The 18,447-nt window shown below is 38.2% G+C and overlaps 1 protein-coding gene and 1 non-coding gene across 2 annotated transcripts; both read right to left on the bottom strand.

Annotated features, from left to right (window-relative positions):
* Positions 1 to 6,432: 6,432 nt before the first annotated feature.
* LOC129778052 (ras suppressor protein 1) lies at positions 6,433 to 17,238 on the bottom strand. Its single transcript, XM_055784703.1, has 6 exons — positions 16,928 to 17,238; positions 16,650 to 16,700; positions 16,254 to 16,493; positions 16,107 to 16,189; positions 6,870 to 7,117; positions 6,433 to 6,804 (listed from the first exon to the last, which is right to left on the bottom strand). Exons 1-6 carry the CDS (start codon positions 17,073 to 17,075, stop codon positions 6,714 to 6,716), a joined length of 861 nt encoding a protein of 286 aa, XP_055640678.1. The 5' UTR covers positions 17,076 to 17,238; the 3' UTR covers positions 6,433 to 6,713.
* A 210-nt stretch (positions 17,239 to 17,448) lies between these two features.
* Trnak-cuu (transfer RNA lysine (anticodon CUU)) lies at positions 17,449 to 17,521 on the bottom strand. The gene has a single exon. It is a non-coding gene; the product is annotated as a tRNA-Lys (tRNA).
* Between the last annotated feature and the right edge of the window lie 926 nt (positions 17,522 to 18,447).

The raw sequence follows: 18,447 nt of genomic DNA, 5'->3' as shown, positions 1-18,447 counted from the left end.
GTTCTCGAAGTATCGTTTTAGTACTCTGCTGACCGTGGATTGGACGATTCCCAGCATCTTACCGATGTCCCGATGTGACAACTCCGGATTCTCGAAATGAGTGCGCAGGATTAATTCACGACGCTCTTTTTCATTCGACGATGAAGTTGAAAACATTAAAGAACGTGAAGATTTTTACCCACAATATCAGACAACTTTATAAACCCAGTTTTGGAAGTTGCTGTTGGCGGAAAAACAGGGAAAGATGCGATTTTTGTCCCCTCGAGTGCTGGGTCGTTCGAAGGTGAACTATTCTCACGGAAGCCAGGTGAAATCTAAATTTGCTTGTCCGCCTGAAGTGCGCTTCGAGCGTTCGTTCAAAGAGCGTTTCTGTTCAATCCAGCGACTCTTGTAAATTGCACAAGCTGAGAGCACGTGTTGGGTTCCCCCACAATATGGACACTCATGCTCAGTCGCACTGCAGGATTTCCCCTCATGTTGCTCTCCATAAGTGGCACCGCGCTCATTGTTGGCACAATAATCTGAAGTGTGACCAACTGACTTGGATTTTTGGCAAGCCATGGTTTTTGGCACGAAGAATCACGCTGGTAGTTTCAATTTATCCACCATAACGTAGCTAGGGAGGGCGGAACCAGCAAAAGTGACTCGAAACGAGTCGGGCGGCGTAAATTTAGATTTTTCCCCTTCATGGAAGACCATGTTGTTGTCAGACCAGAGATGCCTACCTAATTTTTGAAAAAGCTGGAAAAATTTGAAAAAAAACCGACTAAAAACTGAAAAAAAATGAAAAAAAAAGACGGGTGGGTAATGTCGGGGACATAACCGGAGTGACGTAGGACTATACAAAGGGGACAACTGTTGTTAAATATATATATTTTAAATATATTGTTTTATTTTCTTCTCCTACGTGAATACCTACCTATCTACCTGAAAAATGGATTAGTTTACTGTTTACTCTTTATGAACATGTTGATGGTTCTGAAAAGAACCTTTGGTGTTGTGTTTTTGTTATCACTCGATATTCCTATCTTGTTCGGTTAAACCTTCCTGTTTAGCTATTGCGTTTGCCACTCGCCACAGCTTTCACAGTTGGAAAATTTCTTCCCATCCAGCTTGTGACATATTGTTCAGTAAATTACATTTAATGCGACGTGCCGGAGAAACACTTTGCCACTCACTGAAACTAATTGTTGCCTTGATGAGCGCCGAACCGAAGCTGCTCTGTTCTTGATGCGGGTTTTCTGATTGTCGTGAGCAGCTTTGCAAGCCAACTCGAGCACTCCGACGGCCGAAACTCTATAATCGCTGTTAGGTATACTGGTGCTCCGGCACCAATCCGTTCGGACTAGTTACCCTTGCGGAGCAATCAGTGAATGCGACCAACAAGGAACTGGAGACCTGTACGGTTCGAGTGAGACTTTGCCTTTCCCTTAACTTGTCCTCCTTTGTTACGTCCACGATGCCGATGCCGTACAACCACACGGGTTTACGGTTTGAAAGAAAATAAGATATTATTTTTGGGGTCCGCGTGTTTTATACTCTAGCGGTACACACTCACAGGATAGAGACAAATCGGCAGACTCAGCCAGAGGGGCGAGTCCAACGAGACGAACGAATGAGCGTTAAAAGGGAGCGATGGCAAAAAAAATACATTCATTACGATTTGTTCACTCGTTGGATTCACATACAGGCTAAAAAGGGTCCTTTTCAGGATCACAAAATTATCTTCAATCTAAAGAGTTTATTGTTTTGTTATCACTCGATATCCCCATCTTGTTCGGCTAAACCTTTCTGTTTAGCGATTGCGTTTGCCACTCGCCACAGCTTTCACAGTTGGAAAATTTCTTCCCATCCAGCTTGTGACATATTTTACGGTACATTACATTCAATGGCACATCGCATTACCACCACTCAGTGTCGGATTGGAGATAATTTTAACCTGTAATTGAACATTTGCGATGACAGTGGTACAGTGTCGACTTTCAATGTGGGGTCATAATTTGGACCCCGAACTCTATGTTTACAAAAATGTCCAACTAAATATCTCGCATTACAGGTCCGTCCAATTAGCTGAATGTCGAGATAAGTGTAAATTACTGTACTTTCAATCTAGAAGCAATTTATGAATTGGTGAAAATCAATAAGCTCAGAACAACTGCCAAATTCACATACTCATCATATCCTGGCAAACAAATTATGAAAAAATCAATTTGTGTTTTATTATTATTTTGGATATTGTTTTAGAAAGCATTAAACTGTATTTCCTAAACTCTTTTTTGGAAGGTTTAATGGCCCTGAAAAGCGCCTTGTTTTATGGAATGGTTCCAATTTAGAAAACTTAGTACTCGTGATTTGAAAAAAAAACATTTCGAACGCCCTCGATGCCGCCTTGTTCTGGATTTGCCACCAAAGCAGTTTGTATAAAGAACAAACTTTTTTCTTCTGCTACCTGCTGCCGTTTTGCGATTGCGTTTGCCACCCGCCACTCGCTGCAACTGCCTGTTGTTGTCTTGATGTGTTCTGTTCTGAATGCGGTTTTTCTTATCGTCGCGAGCAGCTTTACCAGCCAACTCGATCACTTCGGCGGCCGAAACTATATAACGCCGGCTAGGTGGACTGGTGCATTGGTACTAACGCGCTCGGCCTAGCTACCCTTGCGGCGAACTCCAGATCAACACGGTTCGAGCGGGATTTTGCCTTTCCCTTCACTTTTCCTCCTTTACCATGTCCAGACATGGCTGCTTGGGTTGGTTTGTTGATGTGTTGTGATGCGAACCGATGTGGTGTACGGTTTGAATCAGAATGATCGTTACGGCAGCGGAGCGGGGATTTTTAAGCTGACTGGCTGGCTCGAGAATTACGCATGTGTGAGACTGCGACCAATGTTTCGTTCATTTTTTTTCGTTTTCCTTTCCAATCGTGCTTCATTCTATTTCGCTGCTGCTCTGGTTGCCCGTTTTGGTCGGTACGATTTGAGGAGCACAAAATGGACCAATCAAAAATGGGCACATAGGGCATTTTGACAATGCTTGATATTTCACAATTATTCAATTATTTATCTCATAAAAAATGAAATGTTATTCGTTATGATAGATGCGTAGATATATTTCCTATCAATTGATGCAAAAACCTTTGCGATCTATTGAGAAATGCTCGAGTTATAAGCGTTCCAAATCTTGCATTTTTTCCTACTTGTTCAGTGCCTAGATTTCCATTTCACCCCCTATATCTTCCGGTTAGACGTAGTCCTACGTCAAAAAGCTGGAAGATTTTTTTGTTTTTTCTCAAATGTGTCTATATGTATGTAAGGCAAAATCTGTTGGTAAGCGGAAAACCGAAGAAGGGATGGTCCGATTTTAGCCTTCTTTATTTTGTTGTATTCATCTCTTCCCGTAGATCAATAGAGTGGAGAGAAAAACCGGAAAATTTTCAGAAAGCTCTGAAAGAAGGTCGGAAAATTGAATTCCCACATGTTCGAAAATTACATCATAATAAGCGTTGTTAGTCCATTCGATGTTTGCGCTATCGAAATTGATCTTTGTTCGTAAGTGGAAATGGATTTTCAGGCGAAATAACGCATTTCCATATCTTATATCTATCTATATAAATAAAAATGTAAGGCAAAATCTGTTGGTAAGCGGAAAAACCGAAGAAGGGATGGTCCGATTTTAGCCTTCTTTATTTTGTTGTATTCGTCTCTTCCCGTAGATCAATATAGTGGAGAGAAAAACCGGAAAATTTTCAGAAAGCTCTGAAGGAAGGTCGGAAAATTCGGAAAATTGAATTCCCACATGTTCGAAAATTACATCATAATAAGCGTTGTTAGTCCATTCGATGTTTGCGCTATCGAAATTGATCTTTGTTCGTTAGTGGAAATGAATTTTCAGCCGAAATAACGCATTTCAATATCTTATATCTATAAATAAAAATGGAAGACCAGATGTGTTGGTAAGCGGAAAACCCGAGGAATGAATGGCTCAATTTGAGTCATCTATATTTCGTTGTATTCCATTACTCTATGTTGTGTCGTATACCATTAGACAGGAAATTTATCCAGCATTTTTGTTGCTTAAGACATGAGCAGTGAATGTAGTAGAAAAAACTTAACAATTTAATAATTAAAATGGGTATGTTTTTGACGTAGGACTACGTCTTACATTAAGGGTGCCAAATCAGAAAACAGGTCACGTTTTTATGAAATAAAGTTAACGTTAATAAATATTTTTGCTGCTAACGGATTTTAACAATTTGCATACCAATCGAATCGGAAATTTTCTAAGATTTGTTTAATATGCTATACATTACAATCCCATAGTCTGTATATGATTTAAATTGATGAAAATTGGAAATTCCCATTTCCCCATACATTTGTTCTGTCCATTTGTGTGCACTCCCGAACAGAGCTGTCAATAACGGGCACTTATGCAGCCGCGAGAATAGAAACAACGAAGGGTAATAGCGAAAAGAGAATATTTGAAAAGTAAGCTCCATCTTTGCATAGTGAGTAAACTGTCGCTGGCGTATAAGTATTGCATCTCATATGAGGAAAATTCTTAAAATCTTTCTGCGCCCAAAACAACAAATGTCGCTTATTCTGCTCGTTTGGTGTTTTGTTTTCCCTCGAGCTGTGAACGCTAGCGAATATTTCACATGAAGTGTGTTTCGACGTTTTATTCTTATCGCTGCAACTGTGTGCATCTGTTAGACGCGTGTTTGATGTTGAATGGCGATGCACGGAAGATGTCTCTCTTTAAATACTCAGTGCAGTGCGTGCATTGATAAAAAGAAACAAGATGTTGACATATGACCAATTAGTGTATTGTTCTCGCAAAGGCAAGAAAGAATCGTTGCTTCTCGAAATGATTCTACAAAGCCACGCAAGTCATTAGGGTCCCCGGAACTTTTTACTAAGCGGTCGTGTCTCGAATACAATCCCTCGATTTTTTTTTGATTTTAACTCTATTATTACATATTACCTATTATAAATTTATAATTATCTATATTGCAATGGATTGGTGAGTGTCTAGATAAAAAAAAATCCCGTAAATCCTTCAAGAAACAAATGAGCAATAAACGCATAAAATTCGAAAATTTCCTTCCTTTCCGTTATTCATATTATTAATTTGTACCCTTAATATATTTCTGAAATACATAATCATATGCAAAAATAGCCAAGATGAACCAAAAACTGAATCAGAAATATTAAGAATCTGAATCAAACTAATGACGGAGAGCAACGCGGATAACTTTCTTTGCTTATTCCCATTAAAACGAAACAGGCGATCCCCCTTCTCTCAACCGACACGCGAGATCGAAACCGTCTAGGAGTGAAAAGTTTTATAGATTATCTTCTGAAAGCTAACTCTAGCCCCCTTTTTGACTATAACGGGAATATTGAAGTACTCTATTGACAGCAAAGTTTTTAATGACCGCCTGCCGTATCCTTTACTCTCTCTATCAACTGCATCGCCGTTGAATGATGCAATACGAAGGGAATATGAAGAAGGGGAGGAGGAGTCATTTTGCAATGAAGTCGTAGTGGCTTCGGCAACAACATCCAGAAAAGATTCTTCGCGTTTTAGGGCAGTCCTCTTTCGCTTCAAAAATGAATCATTTCACCATCTAAAAAGCTCATCGGGATAGTTGCAAATAATTAAAATTCTGATCGGGCAATCAACTTCTTGCACTCAGAATTGTCTCCTCCAAAACGCCTATTCCCACTCATTTACTTCGGCAAAGATTGAACTCTGTAGTTTGTAGAAAGCGCACCAGCTGCGCATCTCTCCCCGTAAAACGAGTGCACTTGGCAGAAGTTTTTCCCTTTCCACATCCACCGAAACCGTTAGTCGCGTACTGCTGCTCCCCAAGATGAACCTGAATCAAAGAAGACGGTAAAAACTTCGATTTGTCAATGAATTGAAAGCATTTTCTGTCCAATTTAATAATCTTCTTGAGCACAAACCACGTTCAAGTGAGCAGTAGCAGCAGTAAGAAGCGATGCGATGGGAAAACATCTGGAAACATGGAAACAAGCGAAGCTAGATGAAAATTTTCTCCGCCGGGAGTGTATCTTGAAAATGAAGGAGTGGAAAAAAAACTGTCTTCAAAAGCCCAAACTTGACTAAACTCTGACGGAAGGCTAGCAGCGGCGTCAGAGGGGAAATGGAACGAAAGCGGCAAGAAAACTAAAAGATTTTGAATAAACTATACATCCCGAGCAGGCAGAAGTGAGGCAAAAGCGAAAAAGTTTTCCCAATTAACATGAGCCGCAAGCAAATTACGTAGAAAATATAATAAATCGAACCTTCGAGTGGAAATGTGAACAAACCCGGGAAAACTTCCCCGTTCAGATTATTTCGAGTAACTAGTGCGCACTATTTGTGCCGCGTTTGTTAGGCTGTCCATCTTGTAAAGGTCATTCAAAAGGATCGGTTTCTCATTAGTTATTCTTGTTTATTGTACTCTGCACTATTAGTAAATATAGAATTGTTACGATCATAATAAAATATTCGATTTAAATACATTAGGCACATTATAAGTCACTTTTTTGATTTTTTGCTTTTTGGCTTTTCGAAGCAGTTTGATTATTATGCTTCGTATTAATAAAATATTAATAAGATTAGTCGTAAAAGAACGCAACGAATAATAAGAGGAAGACAAAACAGTTGCGTTTCGTTTAAATTGTAGCTCATGTTTCTTTTCGTTCTTATTTTTCACGAGCGCGCCCGCGAAGCTTTCTTGCTCTTATCCACCTTGGGTGGAACGTTTCCGGATTTCCCTGCCGAAACGTAACGATTGTACAGACTGGAAAAGGAATATCACATCATTACGACTACAATCTACACACACACTTAACACGGATTACTCACATTCTGTACGCCTCAGTTTTGATGTACTCCAACACATGGCTTATGCCGATCAGGTACTGCTCGGCGATCGCGGTAACCCATGGATTTTCCTCCATTTTGAGTACCGATTTTTGGCTCTGCAAATCGAGATTGGCGATCTCCGGCGGAAGCACGGTCAGACGATTGTTCTGGATGTGCAGTTCACGGATGCGCGTGAGCTCACCTATCTCACGGGGTAGCTCCAGCAAATCATTGTCGCGAAGACCAAGCTGAAAGAAGAATACAAATTACAAAAACAATACTTTCTTCTAATATATTAGTCATTCTTATAACAAGTTAGTTCACGTAACACAACTTATACGGTATCTTGAAAGATTCAAATAAGAACTTGTGTTAATTAGTATGGGTCAATCTTTAGATCGCATCGACCCCAAAATCAGTTTCCGTTTACGTCGACCCCTGGGGAACCGATGTTGACCCCAAGGGATTTCTCAATTAACGCGAAAAAAATATCTGGGATGCACTTAGGCGTAGATTGTCCGGGAGAAGCTAGTCCATCTCATCGAAGCACAATACGAGGCATTCTCGTGTAAAGTCCTACATGATGGTGTCTTGTCGGACCCTATAAGGGTTACTGCTGGAGTGAGACAAGGATGTATATTATCGCCGCTACTCTTTCTCATCGTAATGGACGAGATTTTAGTTGGAGCTATTGACAGCAGAGCGAACCGAGGATTACCGTGGAATCCTTTAACCATGGAGCAACTGAACGATCTTGATTTGGTCGCCCAACGTCGAGCGGATATGCAGAGTAAGCTTGATAACCTCTCTGAAAGCTCCAAAGCAGCAGGTCTCAAAATAAACGTCGGAAAGACAAAGTCAATGGAAGTAAATAGTAACAATTCCTCCAACTTCACAGTAGCAGGGCAAGAGGTTGAGAAGGTAGAAACCTTTCAATACCTTGGTAGCCAGTTTACGTCAGATGGTGGCATTAAGGCCGATATAAACACACGGATTAGAAAGGCTCGGTGTGCCTTTGCGGATCTCAGAAACATTTGGCGATCAAGCCAAATCTCGCTACGAACGAAAACCCGAATTTTCAATTCAAACGTCAAAACCGTACTACTATACGGTTGCGAAACGTGGTGTGTCTCGACCGAAACGACGCAAAAACTGCAGGTGTTTCATTCAATAAGTTTTTTGTTTCAACAAAGTTTTATGTGTTTTTTCCGATGTAGCTTGCATAGGCCCATTGAAACATAGCAAAAGGCCCATATCCCCTCTCCATTCCAGAGGAGGGAGGGGTGTCATACCATTATAGAATTAGTTCTCGATGATTAGTTCTCGAATTATGCAGAAGTTTGTGCTATATATATATATATATATATATATATATATATATATATATATATATATATATATATATATATATATATATATATATATATATATATATATATATATATATATATATATATATATATATATATATATATATATATATATATATATATATATATATATATATATATATATATATATATATATATACACTCAACTCTCCCTAACTCGATATCCAGAGGGACCATCGAGTTAGGGAGGTATCGAGATACAGGACAATTTTTCTAATTTTTTTTATGTCTTAAATTGTCATATATTAGGGTAAGTGTCCCAATTATGGTATGAATTTGAATTTTTGATTCATTCCCTTAAAGTGAAAAAACACCTTTCTCATATAAAACAAATAGTTTTTCCAGAATCTTTCAGGAGGTGATAGTCGGTTATATTTCACGAAAAAAATCCTTCTACGCATATGTTAGAATTTCAACGATGACAGACTTATAGAACTTTTTCTTTGTTTCGGATTCTGTTGGCTCAAACTGACTCTACATTGAAAAGTATGCTACGTAATCCGATTTTGTTGCTTTCATTTGAAAGATGAGAAAATTTAGTACAGGATATAGTAGTGGAACATCTAAATTAGTGGATTAAAATAACATATTTGAAGTGGAAAATTTAAGTTTTTTTTTATTTGTAATTATTAATTTTTTCCCTAAAAATTCATACTAAACTTGATTGTATCTATCAATTAAATTAAAGCTCTCTAACCTCTCTACAATTTGTTCTTTGACGCCCAACTTCTATCTCTCTTAATTTCGCTGCAATATCGATATAAACAATTCCTGATGAAGATTCAATCAAAATCTTCAAAAATCGCGATTTTTAATCCACTGTACTTATAAAAGCCACTTAAATTTCACCTTAATGCTAAGGTTAAGTTTTTTTCTTGAAATTATTCATATTTGAATTATAAAAAAAACTTTTTTTTCAAATTGTATACAATCGAGTCCTAAATTTTACATAATCGAGTTTGTATATAATCGAGTCCGACTTGCACGAGGCACTAGGTTAACAAAGAAAATATTGATTAAGTATGTTACTCAAACTGAATTGTAACGATCACGCAGGAACTGTTCAATCACAAAGAAATGTTCGAATAGTTTCACAGGAACATTTTCAGTTGATTTCAAAATTCCGGACATATTCTTCAGGTTTGATTTAACGTTCGAATTAACATTTCAATAGAACTACTATCTTCAGCGTTTTTCTCAGGTTTTTCAACACTTTCTAGTATATCGGTATCTGGCATCAGATCACAGCAAATCACGTTTTGGTCCTTTTTGCACTAATTTTTAAAAGACATTGAGCAATCGAACGGTATTGTACCGTCGACATCGCTCACGACACATTAATTATGCCAGCGGAATATCACTCCCGTCCATGTTGGTTGTGCTTTAAAGTTAGGATTTCCCAGTTTCTGGACAAATTCTCAAGCCATATCCCGAAGAATAGAAGAGGGGTAAATTATTTTGTTTAGACAAAAATTCATTGACCGCTCCAGCTTCTCGATTCTGACCAACCTTATATGCTTTTGGTCTAGATACAATTTTCCATTCCGATTCCATTTTTACTTTAGTTTGAGTAGTGTTGATACCGCACTTTGTGCAATACTGAAATTATTTGCAGCTTCAGACCCCTTCCGTCCATATTTTTCGACCTGCTCGATGATGCTCAAACCTTGCGCAATGGTTAGCGTTTTGATTGTTCGCTTGAAAGGTTTCTCGTGGTTTTCCATACGTGAAAAGAAATTGTTTGATGACACGAACACTCAGTCTTCACTTTCAAGGGCAATTGAAATCTGAGGTAATAACGCACAAAAACATGTACGCGAAAATCAATCGAGTTAGGGAGGTGAAAATCCATGGAAAAATGAATCAAAACACATCGAGTAAGAGAGGCATCGAGTTAGGGAGGTATCGTGTTATGGAGAGAAGAATGGTTATATATATATATATATATATATATATATATATATATATATATATATATATATATATATAGATTTGTAATATCTCCAACTCGGGATTTCATACTTGTTTTCTATTTTTATTTTGCGTGTCATTGAAATAAGATGTTTGGTTTTTTGGTTTAAGCTTTATGAATTGAGTTCAACTATGATGGAAATGCAATGAAAAATGGAAAGGCAACGAAAACTTTGTCTTGAATAAATTTATATTACTAGCTGACCCGGCAAACTTCGTCCCGCACAAAATTTATTTTTCGTTATCACATTCACGTTTTCTTAATAAGCGCACGTTCATGGGTTCAAAGGGTGTGTCACATCAAATTGCATCACGGAAAAAACGCTGTAGAAATTTAATTTTTAGGAATTATATCTTCAGCTTTCGCTTATACTTTCGCTTATAATCAGATAAGAGTGTATAGATCACGTTGGCCATGCTTCACTGTCAATTTTTCGTAAATTTGGAAAAATGTCGTCGAATGAAAAAGAGCGTCGTGAATTAATCCTGTGCACTCATTTCGAGAATCCGGAGTTGTCACATCGGGACATCGGTAAGATGCTGGGAATCGTCCAATCCTCGGTCAGAAGAGTACTAAAACGATACTTCGAGAACCTAACCATCGACCGGAAGGTGAAGAACGGCAAAAATGGATGCTCCGTCAGTGAAAAAGATCACAAGCGCGTAGTTAAGCAGTTTAGACGTGATCCGAGAAGTTCGGTCCGGGATGTCGCCAATAAGCTGAATTTGTCAAGTTCATTCGTCCAGCGGACCAAGCAGCGGGAGGGCCTGCGTACATACAAGGTTCAGAAGGCTCCTAACCGCGACGAAAGGCAAAACATGGTGGGGAACCCTGGTAATGGACAACGAAACCTACGTCAAAGCGGACTTTCGTCAGCTGCCGGGCCTGTTGTTCTTCTCCGCAGAGGACAAATTCAGTGTTCCGGAGGAGATTCGCAAGCAGAAACTATCCAAGTTTGCCAAAAAGTACATGGTGTGGCAAGCGATCTGCTCTTGCGGAAAGCGGAGCGCCCCCTTCGTGATGACCGGCACGGTAAACGGGCAGGTTTACCTTAAGGAGTGCCTACAGAAGCGCTTACTACCACTATTGAAGCAGCACGAGGGCCCGACCATCTTCTGGCCGGATCTCGCTTCGTGCCACTATTCAAAGGACGTGTTGGAGTGGTACGAAGCCAACGGGGTCACCTTCGTGCCAAAGGAAATGAACCCGCCCAACGCGCCGGAGCTTCGCCCAATAGAGAAATATTGGGCGATTATGAAGCAGGCCCTCCGGAAGAACCCAAAAGTTGTCAAATCGGAGGCGGACTTCAAGAGAAAATGGATTTCTGTTCAAAAAAAACTACAACCTAACATTGTACAGAACCTTATGGACGGGTTAAAGAGGAAGGAGCGAGCATACAGACTTGGGCTCGAAGCATGAATAAAAAGAAAATGCCAAAAGTTGTTTAATAGTTTTTATTTTACTGTCTAAAATGTTCAAAAGGATCGGTCTACTGGGCGAATGTCTACAGCGTTTTTTCCGTGATGCATTTTGATGTGACACACCCTTTAATATCAGATTATTTTCAGACACAATTCTCGAAGATTTCCTCTCCACTTCAGAGGAGAGAGGGGTGCCATACCATCACAGAAATCGAAATTATCATGCAGTCTCAATTATTTCTTGCATTCCAAAACTCTTTGAAGCCATAATAAACCAAAAACTTTTTCACCAACTAAAGACACGAATTACGAATAACCAACACGGTATTTTCTAAGGACGATCAACAACAACAAATTTGCTGGAATTTGTCACATTCGCTTTGAATGCAATGGGTAATGGTAATCAAGTTGAAGCTCAATACACAGACTTTAGTAAGGTTTTCGATCGTGTTGATATACCTTTACTTCTTCTTAAACTTTAAAAAATAGGGATAGAAGTCAAGCTATTAAAATGGCTAGAATCATATTTGACTGACCGCACGCAAATGGTAAGATTTAATGGGAAAATATCAAAACCAATATTTGTTACATCCGGAGTTCCTCAAGGCTCTCATTTCGGGCCACTCTTGTTCATTTTATTTGTTAATGCCGTTTGCGTTTTTCTTAAAAATGTTAACGTACTTATCTACGCAGATGATATGAAGCTGTATATGGAAATAAAGAATGAAGAAGACTCTCAGACATTCAAAAATGAAGTTGACATCCTTCAAAATTGGTGTACTAAGAGTTTACTACAGCTCAATGTTAGGAAATGCACTTTGATGACTTTTACAAGAAGAAAAACACCATTGAACAATGGTGTTAAGCTAGGAAATCAACTCATCAATAGATATCAACGAGTAAGAGACTTAGTCGTGGTCTTAGATTCGAAATTAGCTTTCGTTGATCATTATAATACAGTCATCCATAGAGCAAATAATATGTTGAGCTTCATCAAACGCTTTAGTTACCATTTCCACGATCCACAATAAAAACATTGTATATTACATACGTCAGATCAATTCTCGAGTACTGTAGTATTGTATGGTCCCCTTACATAACTTCACACGAAGACAGGATTGAATCTGTACAAAAACAATTTTTATTATTCGTAAACTAGGCTGGTCTTCATATCATACCAATTATAATCCTATTGATCGCATGATGAGCCTCTGTAACGAACACAGTGAAATAATTGATGTAACCATGTCAAGGTCAATGCTTAAAGACCTCTATATGCCAGGTTTGGTCTCGTTTGCTTGATTAATTCTCGAGTAATGCAGAAATTTTGTATTTCATTTGTATGACATCCCCCCCTTAGAGTGGGGGGAGGGGTCGCGAACTATCATAAGAACCCCTATATACCAATTTCCATGTCGATCGGTTCAGTAGTTTCCGAGTTCATAAGAATCAGACAGACAGAAATCAATTTTTATAGATATAGATAGATGATGACGAATGTTGGTTGAATAGGAAAATTATAATGAACGGAAATTGTAAAGGGCCAACTAGAAGATCCATCTATGGCGAGTTCTGCGGCTGAACCCACGATCGTTCGTTTAGTAAGAAAACGCGAATGTTCGAAAGAATTCATATCAACAAATTAAATTTGGGCGGGATGAAGATACCCGGGTCAGCTAGTTAAATAAATAAAAACAGAACGGAGGAAATAATGTTTGGGAGAAATTGAAGACAACTTTGCCGACACGAGCTCGCAATGAATTGCTTCTTCTTCTTCTTATTGGCTTTAAGAGGGTTTAAACTTTTCAAATGAATTGCTTATTTTACAATATATTCATCCAATTAGAGTGTTCATTCCCGGCCAGGAAATAAAAAAAATAGTAACGCACGTTCTATACTGCCGTTACTTATTTCATTTCTCGATTGAATGAATTCAATTGAATCGTTTGTTTGAGAAATCCCGTAAACGCCACTTTTATCAAAATTTTACTTTTTGGCAGTTTTTCAGTCCCTGGCGGTGCCTACATCGACTATTAAAATTTCAGAAAAAAAGTTAGTTTTACAAACCCCTTCAATTGGGGTTTCAAATTCATTTACATATACAATTTCATTAATTATCTACCGATGCCGTATGAAGCATGCGCAACTCAACTTAATCGAAATGTCTTTTGATCGAGAACATTACTTATAAAAAGCCCCATTCCTACCTGGTATGAGCTTTATGAACATAAAATTGAATTGAATCACTTCAAAACCGCTAAATTTACCATTGATTTTTCGTTTGTTTTAAAAAAAACCCCTAAGTCCATCAACTTCAAAGCGTTATATTTTGAGCTTAATCTGTTATAGTGAAGGAAAAGTGGTTTCAAATTATATATTTTGGGTGTAGTAATCGAACCTGATACCAACACATAGGAAGACCAAAATGTTGAGAAAAAAAAGTTTTTTGTCGTTTTCTCGCAAGTGCGTCAAATGGACTTATGGGGTTGCTCAAACAAACGATTCAATTGTAAAAGCCTGTAATTTTTCTAGATGGAATAGTTTTCTTTATTAACACTTTCGTGGCTGGCTATTTTACACGGAATCTATGTCATGTCAACTGATATTCTAAAATTGAATATCGAAATAAAACGGAACATTCTCAAAAAAACTCCAATACTTTTATATTGGACTAGCTAACCCGGCAAACTTCGTCCCGTCCATTTACTTGATTAATTCTCGAGTAATGCAGAAATTTGTGTTTCATTTGTATGGCAGCCCCCCCTTTGAGTGGGGGAAGGACTGTCTAACCATCATAGAAACATTTATTGCACCCTAAAACTTTCACATGCCAACTTTGGTTTCGTTTGATTGATTAATTTCCGAGTAATGCAAAAAATTGTGTTTCATTTGTATGGCAGCCCCCTCTAAGAGAGGGGGAAGGAGTATCTTATCACCGTAGAAACATTTATTGCATCCTAAAACCTCCACATGCCAAATTTGGTTTCATTTGCTTGATTAATTCTCGAGTAATGCAGAAAATTGTGTTTCATTTGTATGGCAGCCCCCCCTGTGAGTGGGGGAAGGACTGTCTAACCATCATAGAAACATTTATTGCACCCTAAAACTTTCACATGCCAACTTTGGTTTCGTTTGATTGATTAATTTCCAAGTAATGCAAAAAATTGTGTTTCATTTGTATGGCAGCCCCCTCTAAGAGAGGGGGAAGGAGTATCTTATCACCATAGAAACATTTATTGCATCCTAAAACCTCCACATGCCAAATTTGGTTTCATTTGCTTGATTAATTCTCGAGTAATACAGAAATTTGTGTTTCATTTGTATGGCAGCCCCCCCTTTGAGTGGGGGAAGGACTGTCTAACCATCATAGAAACATTTATTGCACCCTAAAACTTTCACATGCCAACTTTGGTTTCGTTTGATTGATTAATTTCCGAGTAATGCAAAAAATTGTGTTTCATTTGTATGGCAGCCCCCTCTAAGAGAGGGGGAAGGAGTATCTTATCACCGTAGAAACATTTATTGCATGCTAAAACCTCCACATGCCAAATTTGGTTTCATTTGCTTGATTAATTCTCGAGTAATGCAGAAATTTGTGTTTCATTTGTATGGCAGCCCCCCCTTTGAGTGGGGGAAGGACTGTCTAACCATCATAGAAACATTTATTGCACCCTAAAACTTTCACATGCCAACTTTGGTTTCGTTTGCTTGGTTAATTTCCGAGTAATGCAGAAATTTGTGTTTCATTTGTATGGCAGCCCCCCCTTAGAGAGGGGGGAGGGGTCTCAAAATATCACGAAAATCTTCCCCGGCCCCAAAAACCTCTACATACCAATTTTCATGTCGATCGGTTCAGTAGTTTTCGAGTCTAAAAGAATCAGACAGACAGACAGACATCACTCCATTTTTATATATATATATATAGATAGATAGATGTCAATAAGCGATTAAAAACGATGTGCAAAGCGTTATCCTATATCGCCTTGGTTTTTATAAATTGAAATAGATAAATCAAGTGGAAATAGGATTCAACTCGTCACCGGACAACGATGTGCTAACTAACCATCACCTCAAGGAACCTTCCTTCTTATAAGCCCTATCACTTCATACTACATAGTTTGTATGTCTCTAGCTTTTGCCAAAAATGAAACCGACTTTTTATTCACTTCTATAAAACACAGCTCTGTTTTCATCTATCATTTAGCTATTAGAGCAATGGATTCACATAACATGGAATAACATAACGCAACTTTAATGAACGAATTCGGGTAGCAACGACATGGATACTAAGTCAAACGAAAATATAAGGAGATCTTCAGCAGCTGGAGAATTCTATCTTTTACTATTTTGGACGGAATTGAAAATTTCACAAAAACAATTCTGTTCAAATGATCATACATTGAAAAAACCTAAATAAAGCTGAAACTATTTTTGGATTACTGTCATTACTCACAATTTGCAAATTCTTCAAATCCTTCACTTCCGGTGGCAAGAACTCAAAATCATTATCACCCAAATACAGAGCTCGTAATGAATCTGGTAATGAAAAAATTATTGAATTTTTACTGTGATCAACTGAATGCTAAAAAGTACCACATACCCATCATGAAGAAGTTTCCCGGCAGCACCTTCTCGCTTAAATTATTGTACGACAAATCGAGCACTTCCAGCACCGGAAAGGCGCCAAATCCTCGCGGCAGTGTATTCAAACGATTGATGGAACAGTTCAGTATGCGTAGTTTAGGCATCGATGACAACGACAACGGAAGCTCTTCCAGATGATTATTGGATAAGTTAAGAATTTCCAAATTAACCAAATTTGCTACCCCCGGTGGAACAGCTGAAAGCAAATATTAAATCCCGATGTAAACAAAGCGGCATCGAATGAATTTACTCGTGGGTAGGTGTGTAGTAGTGCCATCCAATTTGTATCAAGGAATTCTCCCACACAGTCGGATAGCACTGACAGCTGATAAGTTTTGGAATCTTTACTCACTTGTTAACTTGTTGTGGCTCAAAGTAATCCTAGTTACGAACGTCATATTCACTAAAAAGAAACAAATATTTAGTACAGTAAACAAATCATTTCCAAAACTTCAATGGCATCAAATACGAAATTCGGGCGTATGCGTTTCCAATACACTCGCGCACGATGAACTCGCTCTCGCTACTTCGCTTCGCAACATAAACACAAAAAAAGTAGTTTCTTCCAAATTAGGAAATACTAGTGCCCCGAGCACACACATATTCGCGTCACACCGCGAAAATACTCACGCAATCCGGGCAGTTCCTCGAAGCTGGAGATGCCCTTGTCCACCAGGTCAATTTCACGATTTTGGGTTTCGCGGGCCTCATCGAGCACCTTCTTGGCCTTCGACATTTTCGTGGCTGTCACCGGTAAACAACTGACGGGCTGATTCATCTTGCTGCTGCTGTAAGTGCTGCCTGCTGCTACTGCTACCGTTACCGTTGCTGCTGTGCAATGAATTACGCTTGAGCCTCTTTCTCAAAGGGCGAACGAACAAAAAAATGACTCGTGTCTGCTGCAATATTCCACTGAATTGCACCGCTGCTGCCTGCTCAATGAACTATGATTGAGTGACTGACTGACTCCTGTAATGAGAGTGTCCCATGAATGAAGTATACGCTAAAGGGAGTAGTAGTGAGGGAGTGAATGGAGTCAAAGGTTTTTTGTTTGAAAATGGAGTGGATGAATGCATTACAGCGTTACAGGAAGTGTTCATTCAAAATACGAGTGTAGATTGTAGATGTGTCAATCTGACAAAAAAAGCTTGCGCCCAACGTGGGGCTCGAACCCACGACCCTGAGATTAAGAGTCTCATGCTCTACCGACTGAGCTAGCCGGGCTTATGATCGGCATTGGATCAATGTATAATAACTTCAGTTAAGGAATTAGTTTTATGAAATGATAAACTTTATTCTAGTCTAAAAATAATTATAAGTCGCTGAGTCCATTATCATAAATTAGTTCGAAGCTACAGATAGAGATGTCTGACTTTTCAAACTTATTGTTTATCAACTAAAGTTTATCAATAATATATTTTAGCTAGTTAGTTAATCGATACGACTATTCACCCGTTTTGTCATTTTTAAAATTGGTGTTTTACCGACTTAACACTAGATTGCCCAAGCAGGTCATTTGGACTGCTTTTCAATTTCAATTAGGAAAGCTGTTGTGTATATAATGGCACAGAGTCTTAGAATGTTGTGACTTTTTACACAATATATAACTGTGTTTATTAATAATTGTAATTAACTCCCGCTCCTTCATTTCCAGAGATATATATGTGTTATACCTATATAACCCAAAACCAGTTTTGACAGCTTGAGGAATTTTACATAATAAGATGAGTTTTATTACTGAATTCAGTAAATTTCGTATATGACCACTTTCGGCGTTGTATTAGAAGGTAGTTTTAGTTTTTTTTTCGATTACCGTCACATGATAACATACAAGTACATGATGAATTGTCACTTTTGGCGTATACTTTTTTTATAACTTGATAAGTTGCAGTTTCTCAAAAATCTAAAGTAGTGATTATTATTAAAAATTTTATGCAGTAATACTTGTTTTAACAAGTTGTTTATTTTATTTCTTTTGAGGCCTAAATGCAGGAAATAATTGTTGAATAAAATTGAGTTATTGGAAAAGTAAACGATCATAAGTGAGGAATGCTTCGATGTACTGTAGAATCAGATGCAAAATCACCATAAAAATGAAAATGTCATCAATATATCCAGGAAAAGGTGCAGAAATAAAAAACACTTTCCAG

The sequence above is a fragment of the Toxorhynchites rutilus genome, chromosome 3 (genome assembly GCF_029784135.1).
Source record: "Toxorhynchites rutilus septentrionalis strain SRP chromosome 3, ASM2978413v1, whole genome shotgun sequence".
In the NCBI taxonomy this organism is placed as follows: domain Eukaryota; kingdom Metazoa; phylum Arthropoda; class Insecta; order Diptera; family Culicidae; genus Toxorhynchites; species Toxorhynchites rutilus.
This window is presented reverse-complemented; position numbering and strand designations above follow the sequence as displayed.

Coding starts and splice junctions, on each gene's coding strand:
- LOC129778052 (XM_055784703.1), bottom strand. CDS start 17,075: ATGAATCAGCCCGTCAGTTGTTTACCGGTGACAGCCACGAAAATGTCG. Junction 16,494..16,649: donor GAGCCACAACAAGTTAACAA/GTGAGTAAAGAT, acceptor ATTTGCTTTCAG/CTGTTCCACCGGGGGTAGCA. Junction 7,118..16,106: donor ATTTGAAGAATTTGCAAATT/GTGAGTAATGAC, acceptor TTCTTCTTTCAG/CTTGGTCTTCGCGACAATGA.